Source organism: Festucalex cinctus, chromosome 4 (genome assembly GCF_051991245.1).
Source record: "Festucalex cinctus isolate MCC-2025b chromosome 4, RoL_Fcin_1.0, whole genome shotgun sequence".
NCBI lineage: Eukaryota > Metazoa > Chordata > Actinopteri > Syngnathiformes > Syngnathidae > Festucalex > Festucalex cinctus.
In genome coordinates, this window is record NC_135414.1 from 25,263,366 (window position 1) to 25,282,844 (window position 19,479).

At 38.3% G+C, this 19,479-nt stretch overlaps 1 protein-coding gene across 2 annotated transcripts; it reads right to left on the reverse strand.

Moving 5' to 3' along the window:
• Positions 1-7,188: 7,188 nt before the first annotated feature.
• LOC144017891 (AN1-type zinc finger protein 3-like) lies at positions 7,189-19,044 on the reverse strand. 2 transcript variants are annotated; one of them, XM_077519865.1, is made up of 7 exons: positions 18,689-19,044; positions 17,116-17,575; positions 16,042-16,082; positions 15,103-15,297; positions 14,089-14,154; positions 11,046-11,270; positions 7,189-8,912 (listed from the first exon to the last, which is right to left on the reverse strand). In XM_077519865.1, the coding sequence occupies exons 3-7, from the start codon at positions 16,067-16,069 to the stop codon at positions 8,758-8,760; spliced, it is 669 nt and encodes a 222-aa protein (XP_077375991.1). In that variant the 5' UTR covers positions 16,070-16,082; positions 17,116-17,575; positions 18,689-19,044; the 3' UTR covers positions 7,189-8,757. The 2 variants fall into 2 exon arrangements, with proteins under 2 accessions (XP_077375991.1, XP_077375990.1); XM_077519864.1 differs by lacking the exon at positions 17,116-17,575.
• Between the last annotated feature and the right edge of the window lie 435 nt (positions 19,045-19,479).

A 19,479-nucleotide genomic window follows, 5' to 3' on the forward strand; every position in this document is an offset into this window, starting at 1 on the left:
GAGGCAGCATGTAGACAAGGAAAATGTGTCTAAAAATTGTAAATATGTACATAAAATTGAAATGAATTGAATGAATTTCAGCTCCTGGTTCCTCCTCAGCTGTGATTGGCTGGCACAAAGTCCAGAGTGAATATGTCGCCTCTCGATAGCTCACCCACGACCCAAAGGGGGAAAAGCACTTTCGAAAACTGAATGATGGATGCAATAGATCAGAGATGGGAAACTTAAATGCTGGAGGGGGCCACAAATTTTCATCAGTGATGCTCGGGGGGCCACATAGAACCACAGACAAAATATGTGCAAATGTGCTCTTAATATATTTCATTTTGATAATACATTTGGTAATGCATGTATAAAAGAAACACTATCTGAACCTAGCAACAAACAATAACCGCATACTGTAGGCCTACAGTTTTTTGTTTTGTTTTTTTGTTTGTTTGTTTGTTTGTTTGTTTGTTTGTTTTTGCCAGCACAAAGGGATCTCTTGCAAAAATGACCATTCAAGGACAGCACAAAACTGCTCAACACCAAACCAATACTGTATTAAGTGCAAGTATTCATTTTGTGCATTATTTCACAAAAATAAAGTCAGTCAAAATATATATATATTATTGCGGTACTATGTTCGTCCTGTGTGTCAATCCAAATTTACAAAAAAGTAATCAGGCAGGCCTACTATTGTAGTATGGGGCTGTATATAAAACCCAGTGTAACCGCAACAAAGCCATGCCTGCCATCTAGTGGTGAATGGTGACATGACAATTTAAAGCTACAGTTGATGCATGCTCACAATTCGGCACCCCCAACTTTGTATATTTGAAGTGTTTTTTTGTTTTGTTTTATATATATATATATGTATACAGTATTTTACCCACTTTTTTCCCATGACAAATCTGTATTTGTAAAAAAAAAAAAAAAAAAAAAAAAGACTAATTTAGAATGTTAAAATAATAATAATAATAATAATAATTATTATTATTATTATTATTATTATTATTGTTATTATTATTATTAATCAAGGGACCACTCAGAGTGTGGTGCGGGGCCGCATGTGGCCCGCAGGCCAACAGTTGCCCATTACAGCAATAGCCAGAAATGACAATTATGTCGAATGTTTATGTTTAACTGCGTGCTTTGAAATTGCTGCTCCATAAAACACACACATGCTCAGATGCACTTCCCAAGTTCCATAAAAGTTTACGAAACGAAGAGTATATTTTTATTTGATTTATCCCCAATTTTTCCAAATCATAACTCTAGAAAGAAAGAGTTTAATTGGACCGCAGCTTATAGTTGTTCTCTGGAACAAGTAACGCATTCTCCCTCCCACATGTTCTGTACATGAATTTGATTAGCGCCTGGGTGAAGGCCAACCAACATGGAGTCGTCCAATATCACTCCGGATAAAGACGTTTGCTCTTCCTTCCTACTCAATCACGTCCGTACACAAACAACATGGGCGTGTGCAAATTGCTAGCCAGCGCCAGAAGAATTAGAAATTAGACACCGTGCAGGGGCGCAACTCTGAATTGATGTTTCTGCCTCTTGCAGATGTGATGGTGCCAGGTGTCATAGGGGAAATGTTATCATCGCCCGTGTAATGGAATCCTGGCGCGAGGTGGGCGAGGCCGCTGCGATTGTGTTTGTCAGGACTTCCTGAAAGATGAGTATAGATTTTCTCCAATCCGATCTTTTCCATCCGTATCCCGATCAATTTAATGAGCTTTATTGCTATGGAAGTGCCCTCACAATATTGCCGGAGCAATAATTTGAGGCTTAAATCAGATAAGAGTGTCATATTATCCGAGGACATTGTGTGGATGTGGGTTACAGTAAAGAAAAAGAAAAACAAAAACACTTATTGCAACTACTTGATTACACATCTTGATTAGTATACTTGCAGGATCAAATGATGGTCAGATGTTTCGTATTGAGTCTATTACATTATTTGCAAAATGTTTTTGAAGCAAAGCAAAAAGCTCAATAGAAGGCTTAAAGGGGCTGTCTGCCGGATTCACTCAGGAAAATGCACTTTTTAAATACAGGATGTACACACTTTAACTTTCTCTCAGTCTACACATCTGTGTTTTTGTTAATCTTTTGTGGTAATTTCGTCCGAAACCCCCACCTCCCCAGCCTGTATTTTGCCATTTTGTGTTTGTTTTGTAAACAGCGGGATGTTTCTGTGGAAAGACAGTATTTACAACCCTCCAGCCAATCGGATTATTATTATTTTTTTTCTCACTCACTCACTCACTCACTCACTCACTCACAGAAGCTTACGTGTGTGATTGAGTGAGTGAAGAAAAAAAAAAGGGTTGTAAATACTGTCTTTCCACAGAAACGTCCCGCTGTTTACAAAACAAACACAAAATGGCAAAATACAGGCTGGGGAGGTGGGGGTTTAGGACGAAATCACCACCAAAGATTAACAACAACACAGATGTGTAGACTGAGAGAAAGTTAAAGTGTGTACATCCTGTATTTAAAAAGTGCATTTTCCTGAGTGAATCCGGCAGACAGCCCCTTTAACTCATTCACTGCCAATGACAACTATAGACGTCAAAAATCCAAGCAAACAGCCAGTGTTAATTTTGAAAAAAAAATAAATAATAATAATAAAATTAAATTAAATTAAAATTTTAATTAAAAAAAAAGACATTTCAATTTAGTTTTAGTTATAGTCTTCTGACTAAATATAATTAAAGCCTTAGTCATAACTTACTCACCTGATTGTATTTTAGTTTTAATCCAACTTTAGTCGACAAAAATAAGGAGCAATTTTAGTCGACTAAATTGACTTCTGGAGGTCGAGACCCAGTTTGTGGTCTCAGTAAGACCAAGACCAACCACTATGCACGATGGTAGCACTGAGCAATGAAATTGTTGTCATTGTTATTATTAATAACAATGGGGATGAATAAATATGAATGAAAACAATGAATAACTAAAACTAAATTCAAATTTCTTGTCAAAATTTGCACTGGCTGTTTGCTTGGATTTTTGACGTCTATAGTCGTCATTGGCAGTGAATGAGTTAAGTATACTTTGATTAAGACTCATTCTAAAATAATTGTCTAGCTAGAAAATCATATAATGTTACATGCAGTTCCGTAACAGACATAATGAGCGCATGTGAATCGACAGGCTTACATTTATGTGTGGATTGAGAGACGAACACGTAAAGCGAACGGCCAGGTTATGGTTACATAATGCGCATCACGGAAGCACTGAGATTCCTCCCAGCTGAATCCCTCAGTAGATCATCATCAGAGCCTTTTCTGTTCACTGCTTTATCTCGCCCTATTCAAGTAAGTCATCCAGCAGAAGAAGCCAGATACGCCGTCTTCTTCTTTCTTAAAGGTCAAAATGGAGAAAAACGTGTTCAGTTGACAGTAATGGCTTGCCGTGCTGGGATTGGATCTTTCGTAGTGTGGGCTAATTTTTTTTCTCTTGAACCTGACCCAATGCCATAAGAGGGTCTGATGAGCTGTATATAGGAAAGTGCAGTGCAGTATGGGGATTTAAGGATCACTGATGCTAAGTTCAATCAGGATGAGGATGCATACTCAAAACACACAAGGATTCATTTTGTATTAATTTGGAAAACATTCATTAAGTCCTGTCAAAGATCATTCGGAACCAAGATGGTTCTTGCATCGATTTTAACAGTTTGGTTGTTAGGCAAAGCAGAGTGCCACACTGAATTTTCTGTTGCCTTCAAACTATCATCTCCACATTATCAACTTTTTTCTCAGGATGTGTTGTATGCGCGCATATGTTTCCCTAATGAAAGTGTGTGAAATACAACCTGAGGCTAAGTGTCTTCATGTATCGGGTGACATTACACACCCGTCGTCATATGCTCACTATGCGCTCAATAAGTGACGAGTACAACGATAACATAATGTAGATGCCTCGAAAAAATAAACAAGTCCTGTGACACATACTGATTTACAGTATTAACCCCACTGTTGTCATTTACTGGAGATCATACGATACATGGACAAAAGTAACGGGACACCTCCATTTCGGGTGGTCAAACGTCTTCAAACGCGGGTCATATTGTAGTTATAGTTGACCTCTTTGACCTCGTAGACAAGTGGTACAGTAAGTTTTAACAGTAAGAATTATGATATTTAAATTATGGACTAGTAGGCATTAGGGATGTAACGATATCCAAACATCACGATATGATAATTATCACAATATTGTGGGGGGGTGGCGATATTTAAAAAAGGTCACAATATTCCCATTAAAAAAAAAAAAAAAAACTCATACTAAAAAAACAAAAAGCACAATATTGTATATATAACAGCAATGCATATCATCTACAATCTCTAATAACAATATTGAGACACTTACTTGCTAATGCAAGCACACATTGATCGCTTCACAAGAAAATTACATTCCCCTTCATCTGACAGCATATATTTTAAACATAAAAGGCCAGAACATCCCTAATGAAAATCAAATTGCACTAATAAACTAGCCACTAGAAGGTGCTAGAACTGCACAAACGGAAATCAATGTGACTTCTTTTTTTTTTTTTTTTTTAGCAGATGTGTTCCTTTTAAATATTGTGAACATGACGACGATATTGTGGAAGTTTTGATATCACGATATTGCCCTTATTGTTACATCCCTAGTAGGCATATGACGTTAAAGAGCGTATCTCTTACCTAATATGCTCTTTGTGAGAATCCTAACAACCACCCCATCTCACAACAGACAGGAATTGCCCCTATACATATTTTAGGGATATTTTGTGGCAAGCTGTTCACCGATCTAGACTTTGACACCTGAAAGTGAATCAAAAAATATACATGAGTTACATTTTGTGCAGAAAACATCACTACATCATTTCCTATAACACGTCTCTTGTGCAGACGCACTGCCAACAAAACAACAATGTCATTATTGGATGTTGCCATCCGACCCTGGTAATTTGTCTCAGGCACAGAAAAACACAGTGACACACACAAGAGGGAGTCAAGTCACTGGCAGTGGGGGGAAAAAAAGAAAGAAAAAAAAAAAAGAAGCCTGGGGAGAATGAAAAGTATTCGCAACAAACATATAGTACAAAATGAAAACACAGCAACAATAATCTAAACTAATGTTCCATATTTGATGTACTGCACACTCATCAGACAGTTACTGGGTGCACCCACACATCATTTCCAGTGTCTAAACTCATATTTCCAGAAAGAGGCACTGATGTATATTAATGTTTAGAATGGAAGGAACACTGTGTAGCGCTCATGGTTGTCAAATCAAATTCAAACTACCAGCTGAAAGCGTCAATCAAAACTAAACCTGATTAGTATTTTCCAGTGACAGTAAGTATACGCTGACTGGTCAACATCAGAACTTAAGCTCCTTTTTACAACTACAACTTAAAATTTAATTTGGCATGACTTCCAACCTTCTTCACAAGTAGATGCCAACTTCCAGCAGTTCCATCCCTCTTGGGGTAAAGCAGCACTCCCGAGTAGCACTGGCACTGGAATTGGTCCAACTCCAGCCTTGGAAGTTGCCTTTTGATCAGGTCGACATTTCCTGTTCCTGTAACCCCCCCCAACTACATGAATTAATGCAGCTAGCCCCACCAAGACTCATTGGGGCTGTCAGAAGACTCTTTAGTTTAAATTCTCCATTAGCAAACACGGATGCGGCCGCATATAAACATATTGGTTAAGTAGATGAGAGCGCCTTTATAGCCGCTCCCTTTGTGAGCTGTAAACACATGCTGACATCACTGTAATGAATTGGCCAGGATGCAGCAGATGGCACGCAGCCATAAGAAACATGCGGGGGGTGTTGAAAAAGTCTAAATGATGTTTTATGCAGAATAACTGGTCCCAGAATTGGGATTGCCAACCGCCGTGCTGAGACGCAAGAGTTTGCCGCAAGAGATCATCAGGTATGCTACTGGAAATTAGTTTGTCAGAAAATGATTTCTTTACTACAAAATGTATCTCTGTGAATATATCTATGCTGGGGGCATACAGTGATAGGCATAACAATTAAATTCTTATCTTCCAATCAATTGCAGAAGGTACACTTACCTTGCATGTCCAACGTTCTTGGATTGATAAATACGCAGTGTACATTTTCTATTATAAAAAACAAACAAAAAAAAAACCATTTATTTCCATAATACATAAATATTCTCAGTCATTTCATAAGCACGTCAAATAAATTGCATTTGTACGCGATAACTTGTTTCTCCAGGGAGAGAATAACCTGTGGCACAGCACGCCGTAATCACAACAGCCACACGCCAGCTCAAGTCTCATTATGACTGATGGAAAAGTAAAAGTGGGTCTGAATATTACTTTTTTTTATTTTAAAGTGCTTTATTTCTAATATTTAAAGTTTAAATGTCTGTTTTAAAGGAGACGTATTGAAAGGAACTCTAGCTTTTTGGGGTTAAATGTTAGAAATTAAGCATAACAAAGGCCGGTATATTTTAGATTTCTCTTATTTTCAAGGCAACATAGTAATTTTTCTTTGCGTTAAGAGTAGAGAATTAAATGTTCACATTTAGGAGACGAAAAAAAATATTTTCATTTAATAATCAGTTGTTCTACTTTATACTTTTGGAGAATTATCAAAAATTTGAATGAAAGGGTAATGACAAAAAGGTCCAGGGTAACAACCACTGCCGTAGAGAACTACAACATATCCTATTGGGCATCCTCCAATTGTTTGATATGTAGATATATAGAGAATTGAATCTTTAAATTTGAATTTTACAGCATTTGGAAACTGCCTGAAAAGTCATACCAAAGTTTCAAGCTCAAAATGTTAAACTTGACCTAACCTCGTGAAATTTCAGCTCAGTTAGCATCTGGGTTTTGTTTTTTGATGACACTGCAGAAAACAAAATATACATGAGAACAATTGAAACAGAAATAGAATGATGTTGCTACTGGGAATAGAACAATCAGAGCTCGTTTGGGGCACCCCAAAAGTAAAAAGGTTTTTCAACAAATAATCAAATAGATTAAGTTTAGTTAACCGTCTATTGAATGGTATTGGATCTCTACCTAAAATTGTATAACTTATTAACTAAAGAACTTCCAGTTTTGCCCCTTGTTGACATATCAAATACTGTAACAAGCACGTAAAATACAGTCTCCAACACTAGGACTCCAATGTAGTACACATCAGTGCAAAAGAAACTTTGTCTGATCTTGATTTATTCTCATTAAAAGGGGAAAAAAGCAGGAAGAAATGAAAATTAAGTCATGGAAAGAAAAATATATATATAACAATTTTGTAATATTTTTAAATCCCCCAAATACCATATCACAAACAGAAAAACTCTACACTTAGGTAGGTGTAAGTCAACCTGAAAAAAGCGAAGAAAAAAAAGAAAAGAGGTGGTTAAATAAATTTTCTTCATGGTACACAATATTCAATATTTTTTTTGTTCAAATCTTCTCAAGTCAACATTACAATTTTTTTCTTTTTTTAACAGGAGGATTTATTATTCGCTGCACCTCATCTAGTAAGAGGGAGGAGAGACAGCCGAGAGCAAAAAGGGAAAACAAATAGACTATTGTCAATGTGATTAGCTGGAAATCAAAACACTGGCCAATGTCGAGAACTGCTTAAGTACCTGAAGGTGGAAATAAAAATATGTATAACTAAAAAAAAAAGAATGCTCTGAACCACCACCAACACCTCGAAAAGAGGAACCACTGAGTCGAAACAGCTCAGCTTTTGTCAACGTAGAGCAAAATCAAACGGCAATGGGTGTATTTACAAAAGTGTGAAAACGCTGGAAGAGGATGTACAATGCAGGCTGTCATGAAACACACCAACATAAACCCGGGTTTTTACCATAAAGGAAAAGACTGCAGAGTAAATAATAACAAATGGAGGAGGAACATGTAGGAAAATGATTATAGCTGTCCAATGAAAAGCATGTATCTTCAATTATGTTGATGTTTATTTCCTTCCTTTTTGCCTGAAAAACAACAATGTTCCATGATTTTCATTGGACAACAACATATGTTAAGTCTTGGTCAGTCCAAAAAAATAATAATAAAAAAAAAAATCCAAAGATGACTAGTTCGGTTTTCCCCTCGGGACAGCCTGGTGGCATTCGAGTCAAACGCAAGAGTTGAAGATTGGATGTCTTAAGACAAAAATCCTGTATGAAAGAGGGGGAAAAAAAGAGGGAGGAGCTAAGAGGAAAGAAGCTTCCATATCCTGAGGTGGATAATGACCAGGTTGATAACGGTTAGAGGTGGCTAAGACACTGAGTCCCGTGGTTGTACGTCTTCGATCAAAGAAGCCATTGTGAATGATTTCTTGTTGAGGTAACGAGACTAAAAACTCTCATTGTCCTCTTCATCATATTTTCTTCTCTTTGAGGTATCATCATCAAATGGCTTCCTGGACAAACATTTGTATCAAGCGTGCTTGTCCTCTTAATGCTTCTGCTCATTTGTTAGTCCACTCACACGTGTGAAGTCGGGGGGGGGGGAGGGAAAAAAATTGAAAAGTCCCAAAGTCCTTTTGCTCTCTCTGGTTCTCGTTTGTGAACTGGGGTTGTGTTTAGCAGCAGGGATACAATCAAGCTGACAGAAGCACAAAAAGTCTGGGATGAGTGTGGATAAATGGGATTTAAAGAGAGCGAGCATCCTTTTAAATGAATAGGCTGTACAAAAAAAAAAAAAAAAAGGAAAAAAAGAAGAAATCCCTGCTCGGGCTTTTGTGTAGAGATTCTCTCTCAGGCGGCGCTCAGGAACACTCCTCTCCGATGCGCTGGCAGGAGCGGCCCACCTTGCGGTCCAGCTTGACCATTTTGAGGACGGCCTCTTGGCGCCCGCTGCCCAGGTGATCAAACAGACAGTCGTGCTGCTCCGGGAGCCGATGGAGCATACAGAAGACATAACCTGAAGATGGGGGAAGGAACATGGTTGAGATCGTTTGTACAAGTGGTACTGATAAGATTCATGGATCAAACACCTGTTGCCAATTTGGCTATTCAGCATCATTAGAACCACAAGTTCTAAAAAAATATATTAAAAATGGATGGATGGATGGATGGATGGATAGATGGATGGAAAACTGAACAGTCGGACGTGCATTCAAATATTTTGAGAAGGTCAAATTAACTCACTTGCTCCCTAAAAAATCGTATGAATACATTTTATTTTAAATAATACCAATGTCCCAAAGACATATTTATACGTTTTTTTATGCTAAAGCCTACAGAAGGCTCTGTTTGATGCAGCCTCTGAACTAAAGAGAACGGCAGAAGCAATGGTAGTTATTACAGAAACGGCCAGTAGGTGGCAGCAGAGTATAAAAGATCAACCAGCGCCATGTTGCAACAAGCTGTTTTCCCCACTGTTTTGACAGATTTGTGAATAATGATTAAACTCAGCTATATTCTAATGCTAATTGCTGCAAAACGGAAACAGAAATATACCTTTTCTTTCTTTTGGTAGGTTTCATGTTTGTTTGTTTTTTTATAGCAATAGAACAGAATATTCTGTGGGCCTTGCAAAATCAGTCAAAATCCAGTAAAAGAGCCGGTAGTGATGGTAGTTGCTTCAGTGAAAATGGCTGGGAGTGAATGAGATAAGTTCACCTGAGATGTTACATTACATTTAAGTGCCCAACCGTTAAATCAGCAGATCGTGGCCCTTCAAACATAGGCCAAATTGAATTTTGTAGTCGACCGATTGATCGGTAATCTGTATTTTTTCTATGTATTTTTAAGTCAATTTTGCAACCTACTTTTATTTTCTCTTCTCTGAATGTTAACTATTGTGTTTGTTGATGTTCATGTGTTGTCTTTCCTTGTGTAAAGCACATTGTGTTGCCTTGACTAGAGTTTGAGACCTGTGCTTTAGAGGTTCTACTGTATCCTAAAATTTCAGTTGGACAAACGCAATGATTTATTTATTTTTTTCTCAGTCTATAAACATGACTTGTAGCACTCACAGTCGCTGTTGGAGTCTTGCCACGCATAACAAATCTTATTAGCTGTCATCTTCTTTAAATCCATTCATTAATACGCATAATAACACTGCTGGCATTCAATGAGCAGTGATTAAAAAGCCCAGTTTGACAGCTGCTTGATATGCAATTAAAAATACTGTGATTGCAAAGCGCACCAATGGAGTGGAAGGGAGAGCATTATGCAACATTAAAAGCCTCTCAAATGGAATGGATGTGAAATATTTCCTCTCGCCAAAAGACAACAAAATTGATGCATGCACTGTAATACTTTGGCATCAAAACATTATAATTTATAAAGTAGTTCACCGGAACCTTTAACGTCGCCAATCTCACGTGTGAATGTATCAACTTTCACAAAGTGATGTATCCAGCAGAACCATTAGCAAAGTAATTACCTCATTGGTCAGAAATCACTCTAATTGCATCTTTTCAAAGTAAACAACAGACTATTAGGAATGGATGTACCATGCACACACACACAAAAAAGTGAGTCAATTTGCAATTAAAAAAATGACTCTGGGGGTTTAAACAGATGGTCTTTAAAGCAGTTGAAGCACTGTGACTTTTTAAGTACGTTCATTTGTATGCAAACAAGACGATTAGCAAGTATGGTTATTGGTTTCAATTGCATTAGTATTCATTTTAATTGGCTTATGTTTTACTGTATGTTCAAAGTGAAACATTAAAGCTATCTACACGCCCCCACATCCGGGTCAGGTCACTGACACTTTTTGTGGAGATGGGTGACCAATGCCAGCCTTATACCTCGCCTGTTGTCACAATTATAAACATAAATTGCTGTTGTTGCTATACAAATAAAGTTTGATTTAATTTGAAAGGAGGAAATTCTGTTTTGGCGCCTACAAAAACCATTCTTGTGACCAAGGCCGACAAGTTTGTGCTGTAAAATGTGTAACATTATTTGTATTTAAAACAGTAACATATTAGGTGACATTATGCACATTTACATGTTTTCAATTTCTTTAGTGCTTTATACATGTCAACCGAGAGGACAGTGAACAGTCTAAACGTGTGTCCATGCGCTTGTGTTGTCGTACCACAGCGACAGGAGCCCAGCTCTTGTTGCACCAGCTCCAGTTTGGTTTGGCAGCGATGGCAACGCTTGCGGCTCCGCTGTTTGGGGCCGCCGCGAGATGACGCGGAGGATGACGATGATGACGCAGAACAAGATGACGACAACGACGATGATGACTCCTCAGCCCCCGGCACTTCACCCACTCTCGCTCGCTTCTCAGGAGAACTGTCGCTTTCTGACTCGGAGGCTGCAGACACATAAAGGGCATAAACAACGGGATGAAAGAGGTACAAACGATGGAGTAAATAAAGCAAGTCACCTAAGACATTACATTTATTTATTCATTCAAAAAGTGTTTTGTCAATGGTGATGTGAAATGACAAAAATCAATGTGGTCAGAGGGCATGTTGCATCATGAAATTTAAAGATCTAAAATGAAATTAAACACAGGTGCACAATATGACAAAGATATTTAGGTAATACAAAAAAAACAGACTATAACGTGTATGACTGTAGTTTATACTAATAAAGTTTAACACAATCGCGAGTAAGTAAGAGCATTTTACATTACTTCAGGCTGATCTGCTGTCAGTGAATGGGTCACATATCCTAATATTGTGAGTTGGGAAAAAAGAAAAAAAAAAAAAAAAAAAAAAAAAGAGTTGAAAGAGTTTTTTTTTTTAGATGTCCTCATATAGAAGTCTTAGCTCTTTTAGATGTCATGCCCCAATTAACTTCGTCCATTAAAAAACCCACCACCAAAACAAATCATAATGATGAACCACATGCACCTTTGCTGAGCAAGACACTTTTAAGAGAAAGTGCATGCAGCACAGTGTATTCCAAAAGTAAAAGCAGCTTAACATTTCGCCATTGATCCAAAAAGAATTACATTTTGAGAGTGTCTTAACGTTAGAAACAGAACGTTAGTGATGAGTTGAACAGCTTTGGAAGGGGATTTATTCCATGCAAGACAAACAAATTTGTGACAATGTGATTTGAAAAAAAAAATACATATATTGTCCCAAAGCCATTATACACTTGTGGTTTTAACATACGCTGTCAAAATTTGTGTAACATTGTCATTTTTTTTCATGCAAAAAAATTTGTTTTTCTTAATTACGATCTTGTTTGTGCTATTCTAAAATACCTTATAATTTAATTTAAATTCAATTTAAAATAAATGGATTTTTCCTGATCACTCATCTTACATAGTATGATGATAATAATAATAATAATAATAATAATAATAATAATAATAATAATAATAATAATAATAATCATTTTCGTTAATCTGCACCTTTCAAGACACCCAAGGACACTTTATAGAGCAAAGAAAACACAGTTAAAAATAAACCCCCCCCCCAAAAAAAAAATTGGGCAGATAAAAAAAAATTCATTAAAAAGACATAAAATCAATGCAATAGTCACAACTAAACTATACACTTACACCCATATTAAGTATAGTATACAACTAGATATAATACCCAAAACAACATTCTCTTGCACATTAGTGTCCGAGTCCTGGTCAAGTCGAAAGAGCATGAGAGGACACAGGAAGAGCATGTACCTGCAGCCAGTTTAACCGGTCAGCACGACTTTTCTCATCAATCCTGGAGACTTTTCTTCTGGCCGGGCCGAATGCAGATCAGCGCTCAATAAATCTCTGGGAACTAGGCCAAGCTGAGCTGCCAGATTCTACCGCTCCGCACCATCAATATGAGTGTGTGAACACATCCGGGTGTGCATGCGCTTGTGTGTGCATGTTAGCACATGACCGCTCTCCACACTGGCTTTCATCTATCCTGGCAAAACTCTGTGGCAAACTAAAAGCAACTCAAACTCATATGGAGTACAAGAAAAGGTAAAACATTTTGGACAGTGAATTTTTAATTCCAATGTTAAATATTTAGAAGGAAGGCTCAAAGTTTGTCACCACAATAAATAATGGTCTGTGCCTGTGCTCCCCCTACAGTAGGGAAAAGCAATTTCCTTTCAAATCAAAAGTAGACCTCCACTCAACAACTATGTACAATAAGATTGCACTATTATTAAATTGGGCATTCTAGTAGGTAAGCCATGGTTGCCGTGGCAATGGCAGAAATGCTATTCAATTTATTAAAGCCAGTAAGCTGTCTTAAACCCAATTTACACTGGCTGCGGAACAGACGCGTTGCGTATTCCGTACGCAAGGATAGAACACATTCAAGTCTACGTGTCAATTCACACTAGCTGCGGTGCGGTGCGTCTGCGGTGCGGAACGACTGCGGCGATGCGGAAGGTTTCCGCAAGCGTTCGATTTTTCCAGACGCTGCATGCGGATTTCCATGAAGCTGAAGAAATGACACAAGCCGGACCGGAAGTCAGGCATCTCGCATCAAGGTAAAGCCTGTATATTTCAAAATAAACCCGTTTGAAAACTCTTTTTTTTTGGGGGGGGGGGGGGGGGGGGGCATGACATGAATCGGAGCAGAATAAATTAAACATGACAAAATAACACTAAACACAAAACGTACTTGCCCATGGTAGAACAGACATGGTAGAAGTCACAGAAATAATGTCCAAAAAGCATATCAATGTGACAACAGGCAAGCGTGGCTATTGTTTACAAAATAGGACTCTATGTATACGGTTGTTATCGCGAGAACTCAACTCTCCAGCGTGAACCCCACGTGACCTTGTGGCCTGGTGGGTGCAGATTTCCGGACACGCAACGCACGCGGTGTGAATAGCAGTCCTTGCGGAAGCCGAACGGAAACCGCACCGTGTCCTTTCCGCAGCCAGTGTGAATTGGGTTTTAATGGCGTTGAAGCTCATGTCACATGTATGTAAAAAAAAAAAAAAAAAAAAACTGGTGTGTCATACACTGTATGCATCACATGACCTACAGCTAAAAAGCAAAATAAGTCCATAAGTCTAACATTGTTTCTGCTGTCACTTATAGCAGATCATTTGATTAGTTCTACAACATTTTACACTGAATTTTTACACAACCGCTCTCATCAGCAATACTTCTGCTTAAAATGCAACGGGGTGAGATGTTTTGCAGTCGAGCAGAGACGTACCTGATTCAAAGGAGCGTTTTGTCGGAGTGGAGAGTGCGCTGAAGGCTGTGTCTGTGCTGCATACTTCTGCAACAGAGATGCAGTTCAATAAGAGAGGGAAGAGGTGCGTGACAATGACTAAATGCTGTTTACTGCCATATAGGGTTCATTCTCACCAACAGACTTTAATAGTGTATTGAATTTCCGTGTAAAAGGCATCAGAATCATAAATAATTCAACAATAAATACTATAAATATCCAGGAGAGCAGAAAGGACGTGCATACATGCTAATATAAAATGCATAATATTGACAAGAGGACAGAACAGAACAGAAGGTTTTATACTTGATCATGTGCTGGGTTACCTTTAGTTATATTATATCCTAACGTATTCTGAATATTTATTGCGGCAGGTGTGGCCCAGACTCAATGCAAAAAGGCCAAAAACTGGTTAAAGCTTAAGACATGGCATTCCACTGTACTTTGGTTGTAAAATGACCCTTAAGTCGTGACATTCTGAACATTTTTGGAAAAACATACTTTTTTTAATTAACTTTTAATCAACATTAATACACCTTACCCGAAAAAGTACAGATCGTACAATTTTATGAGGGGTTTTCAGTAACTTGCTTAAGTAAATGACTATAAGTACCTGGTAGTACAAGAAGGAAGTAGGGTAGAGTGGAAATATTTACTGCTTCAAATGTCCTTTTTGTAGCCTTTTTGTCATCTCATCCTGGACGGGCCTTAGCAAATGACCTTGCCACCGTACAACGGTGACGGATGCGATGGCAATTGCAGGTGTCCTCTTTAAGCCCTTACACTGAATAGATAACCCTGAGCTTTCATCTACACTATCGGTGCCATGCAGGACAAATATAGTCTGGACAGCTGCAGCATTATCTAGCTGTCTTCTACAAAAAAAAGTTGCCTTAGTTGGACATAAAGATATAATTTATGTACATGGTCATTATTTGTATACATCCCTTTTATTTACTATGCACAATATACACCAGTATCTATCTCCTAACTTACCGTCCTGAGCAGGTAGGGAGGTCACTGCTGCATCTCCTGGCAAAGGATCATCTGAGGTGTCTGACATGGCTATGAAGGACTGACTGATGCCTTTGTTTGTTTCACTGCAGAATATGTCTGCTTGACTGCTACTGCTGCTACTGCTGGGGCTTGATGAGGCTTTTGAGGCACCGTCTGGCTGTTTCTTCTGAATGTCTTTGGGAAAGAAAAAGTTTTACATTAGAGTCAATATCAATATAAAGTGCCCCTAGAGTCCTCATCACAATCGCTTGGTCATTATGAGAATGTAGCAGAAAAATGAATTAACTCTTGTTTTAAGCACTACAAATATTTATAATGTGTTTGTTTAATGTGTACAACGTTGTTTGATAAAATTATAGTAACTGCATTTGTGGAATATGAATTAAGCAAAAAAAATAAAAAATCTCCCATTTTTATCTACCCTAGCCGACTGCCATTTTGTCTGGTACTGCCATTTGCAAACACAGAAGGGAGCCATAATGTATTTAGGCTAATGGGGATGCATAGAACAGACTATTGTAAAGACAAGTTTTGACTGATCAACAGGGTGTTTTAATGTCTAGATGGCGAAAAGTCAGACTATGTAACAAATCATCAGAAAATTTGACAGTCATTCATTAATTTTTCAAGTTCAATGATTTAATTTTTCTGAACGGATTAATTTAGTACCCCTCAAAATGTTGGAAGAAAAAGGTAGCAAAAACAGTAGCTGTGGAGCAGTTGTCAGGTTAAATAATTCCAAGTTGTGGTGGGAGACAGCTTAAGTACACAACATTTCTCCCCAAAATAGCACATTCAGGCAGATACTTTCTTTTAAACAGTAGCCAGGCTAACTGAAGAGTAAACACAGATTGGGATAACAGTAGAACTTACTCACAGCAGCAAAGTCTAAACCGAAGATAAAACAAAACAACCAACCTGCAAAACATTTGGAGCACAGATTCATTGTTTTGCTGGACCTGGGAAAAAGAGCAGACGAAAATATTTTCACTAAAATGTCACTTTATTTTTATTTATATGAAAATATCAAGTTGACAACCAATGAAAGACTATCTTCAGGTTTTCGGCTGAGAATTACTTATTTGGGATACCTTCACAGACAAAAACACATCTTGCCTCGAGAAGCTTATTCACCCCAGTCTGTACTTCAGTAGAAAATGTCTTATTGTTAACCCTCACGATTCTTTGATCAAAAGTCTGGATGGGTTACTGAAGCTTTGCTGATTTCAGCAACAACTCAGACAAAACAGTTGATTCTGGTTCTCCACTGAGAGATAACTCATTTCCTGTCCAGCCTCCCTCCTTACCATCTGTGCACCGAGCGTGACGGTCAGTCACATTCTATTATTCGGAGCACACCTTTGTATCAGTTTCTGTAGAAGGGGTCAACTGCAACAAACCTGACATCTTTCTGTCATTCTTGTGATTGATATGACACAGAATGGAAGTGAAGGTGGAGAAGCAACCTTATCATTCGGGCCAAAATATGGAAAAAGTAAAAATTGCATTAATATGGCTTTAATATGAGGGCATAGACCTTTTGCACTTGACGTCAAAGCCACCGTTAGAACTCGAAAAGTGTATTGGACTGTATCTAATTCAGTATCTTCTAAAACGGTCATATCTTGCTGTGCGGTGGCTTGTACTAATAGGCAAGGGTGTAAACCAAATTTGGCTTTTTATCTCATGAATCGCTGATGAAGATAGATAGATAGATAGATAGATAGATAGATAGATAGATAGATAGATAGATAGATAGATAGATAGATAGATAGATAGATAGATAGATAGCAGCAATCAAGTGAAAGGACTGGCAACCCTCAAAGTATTCACAGATTTGCAGTGATCATTTTTTACGGGGTTAGTCATTCACTGCTTATATATTTTACTCGCAAACATACACTAACAAAGATTGTAACAGAGGTGTTGAATTACAACAATCATTACTTTTAATAAATAAAATTTAAAAAAAACAATCGAGTCAGTCTTTACCTTTATGATGATGAAAAAGCATTGTCTGGTATGAGGTTCACCCAATTAACTTCATTGTAGTCTTAACTGTCACACTCGAGCAGTGTTTCTCAGTTATTTTCCCCGCACCACCAGCAGGAAGAAGAAAATATTTCACAATTCTCCTCCACGACTACTACATAGTATCATTTGTTTATAAACATTGTTATAATAAAATAAAAAATAAAATAAAAATTAAAGCAACACCAAGAAGCTTTCTGGTTTCATTGATTATGGCAACACCATAAGGACAAAAGCGGCATTTTTTTTTTTTCCTTTAGGCAGACCAAATTTCCCATGAGGACCAGTGCATTGTGTCATTTTTGAGTTCACGCCAGCAAGCGAAAGCCGGCCCAGTTTTGATCCTTGAATTTCCTTTGGTCCGAGTAGTCTCCCTTTTTTTCTGTCTCCATGACAAAACTTTTCAGTTGTTTTGCAGCTTCTGCAATGACAGCCACAGTTGCTTATAGACATTCGAATCGACTTCTGTCTTTGTAGTCTTTGTACTAAGTTATCAAAGAGGAATGTGATGTATGCAGTAATGCAGTCCATATTTGTATTTTTTTTTTTCCTGCCACCTTCCTCAAAGTTGCTTAGTGCCAGTAAAAGTGATACAGGGCCCCTGCGGTTATGACAAAAGTGTAGCTGTAGGTCTTTCATCAGAAGAGTTATGAAAATATTTGTTTAAGGTTGAAAAGTCCTTGTATTGCTTCAACTTTACTGTGGGTACCTTCTTGCCAGCCCTTCTTTTAGATAAATGCATTAAGTCTCTGTGAATGGCCCTATATATTTGTTTCGCCCATATATGCACATTGCATTTCAATTAATGCACAGCAACACAATTTCAGGTGTAAATTAATCTGATATGCAATTAATTTAGCAGCATTAAAAATTCTACTGCAGTATTTTATGCAATTGTTCTGTTTTACTCTCTTTGAAAACGTATTTGTGAACTAACTGTACATGTCTCTTGGGTCAATAATCTACTTTGCAATCGTGTACTTAGAACACTGTGAAATCGCCACTGTCAACACATTCACAGTAATATACGAGTTTCTTGGTGAAACAAAAAGACAAGTAATGTACAGTTATATGTCTTAACACAATACGGTATGTACTGTATACAAAAGTAAACGTGGACATGTTCTTACTTCCAAATATTGGGATACCGCACTTCCGCGGTACATAAAGTACAAAACCGTCGATGAAAGAGGGGATTTTACAACAATAACGTGCCTAGAGAATCAAACCTTCTCTTAAGTTTGTTTTGTGCGTGTATTTGCACTTATACGTCTGTGTAACTAGTCCTCTCACACCTGTGACCTGAGCGGGATTATCCATCCTGGTCTTTCGGTGGGAAGTGGACGAGGCCAGCTGGAGTTAGCTCACAGCTAATGCTACAAAACAATGGGGAAGGGAGGGGAGGAAGAGGGGGCTCATAACAAGCTCATCCCCGCTTCAGCTGCTAGCGCTAATGGCTAAGCGGCTAAGCTAACCGTCGACAGTGAAGCTAAAGAGCCACAAATAAAATGTTCAAAGAGGTTCCCGGTCTTACCCCCAGAAGCCGCAGGGACAGCGCGGCGGCACGACGTTGACGTTACTCGGGGGCTTGCTGCCCTCGCTCCCGGTGTCCCCCATGTCGGTCTTCCGTGTTGAAGCTCTCCGTGTAGCAGGTGAATCCGGGGATGGAGCGAGGGCCTTTCAATTCGTCTATAGATTGCCCCCCGTCTGGTTTCGTTCAAAATGCGGTGGCCCGACGAGATAATCCCTTTTTTAAAAAAAAATTCGATAGGAGTGGAGCAGTTTGCCGACACGAGCGGCCACAAAGTCCGGTGGATTAAAACAGCCTTAAGCGAGAGTAAAACATGGGAGCCGTCAAAACCGATGACGGACGGAACCACCGGGGATTCCTGGGCCGATCAGCTGGAGAGCGGAGCAAACCACTATCACAAAGATATAGGGGGGGGTCGGGTAAGCGGGACAGCAAGATGTTCGACCAGTGGCATTATTCTGGACAGTGAAACTGGAAATTTACTCACTAATTACATCATGTCAACATTATACTTGAATACATTAAAATGCAGAAGGGTAAGTAATTGCCCGAGGGAGCTCCTGTGTTACAATCGACATGGTAGGTTCCATGAAAAACTCTTAATTTGGGAAGGTCATGTTGTAAAAGTATTTTCGAGCTCAAATCACCAATTCTACTTTGTTTCATTGTTCGTGTCGCTGTACTCATAAAAAAAAAAACTATTATATTTTAATATGGAAATTTTAGATGTTCTATTCCTTTCACATTTATCAACCTCCTTGCACATTTCTTTACCACTTCAAACCATTCCAATT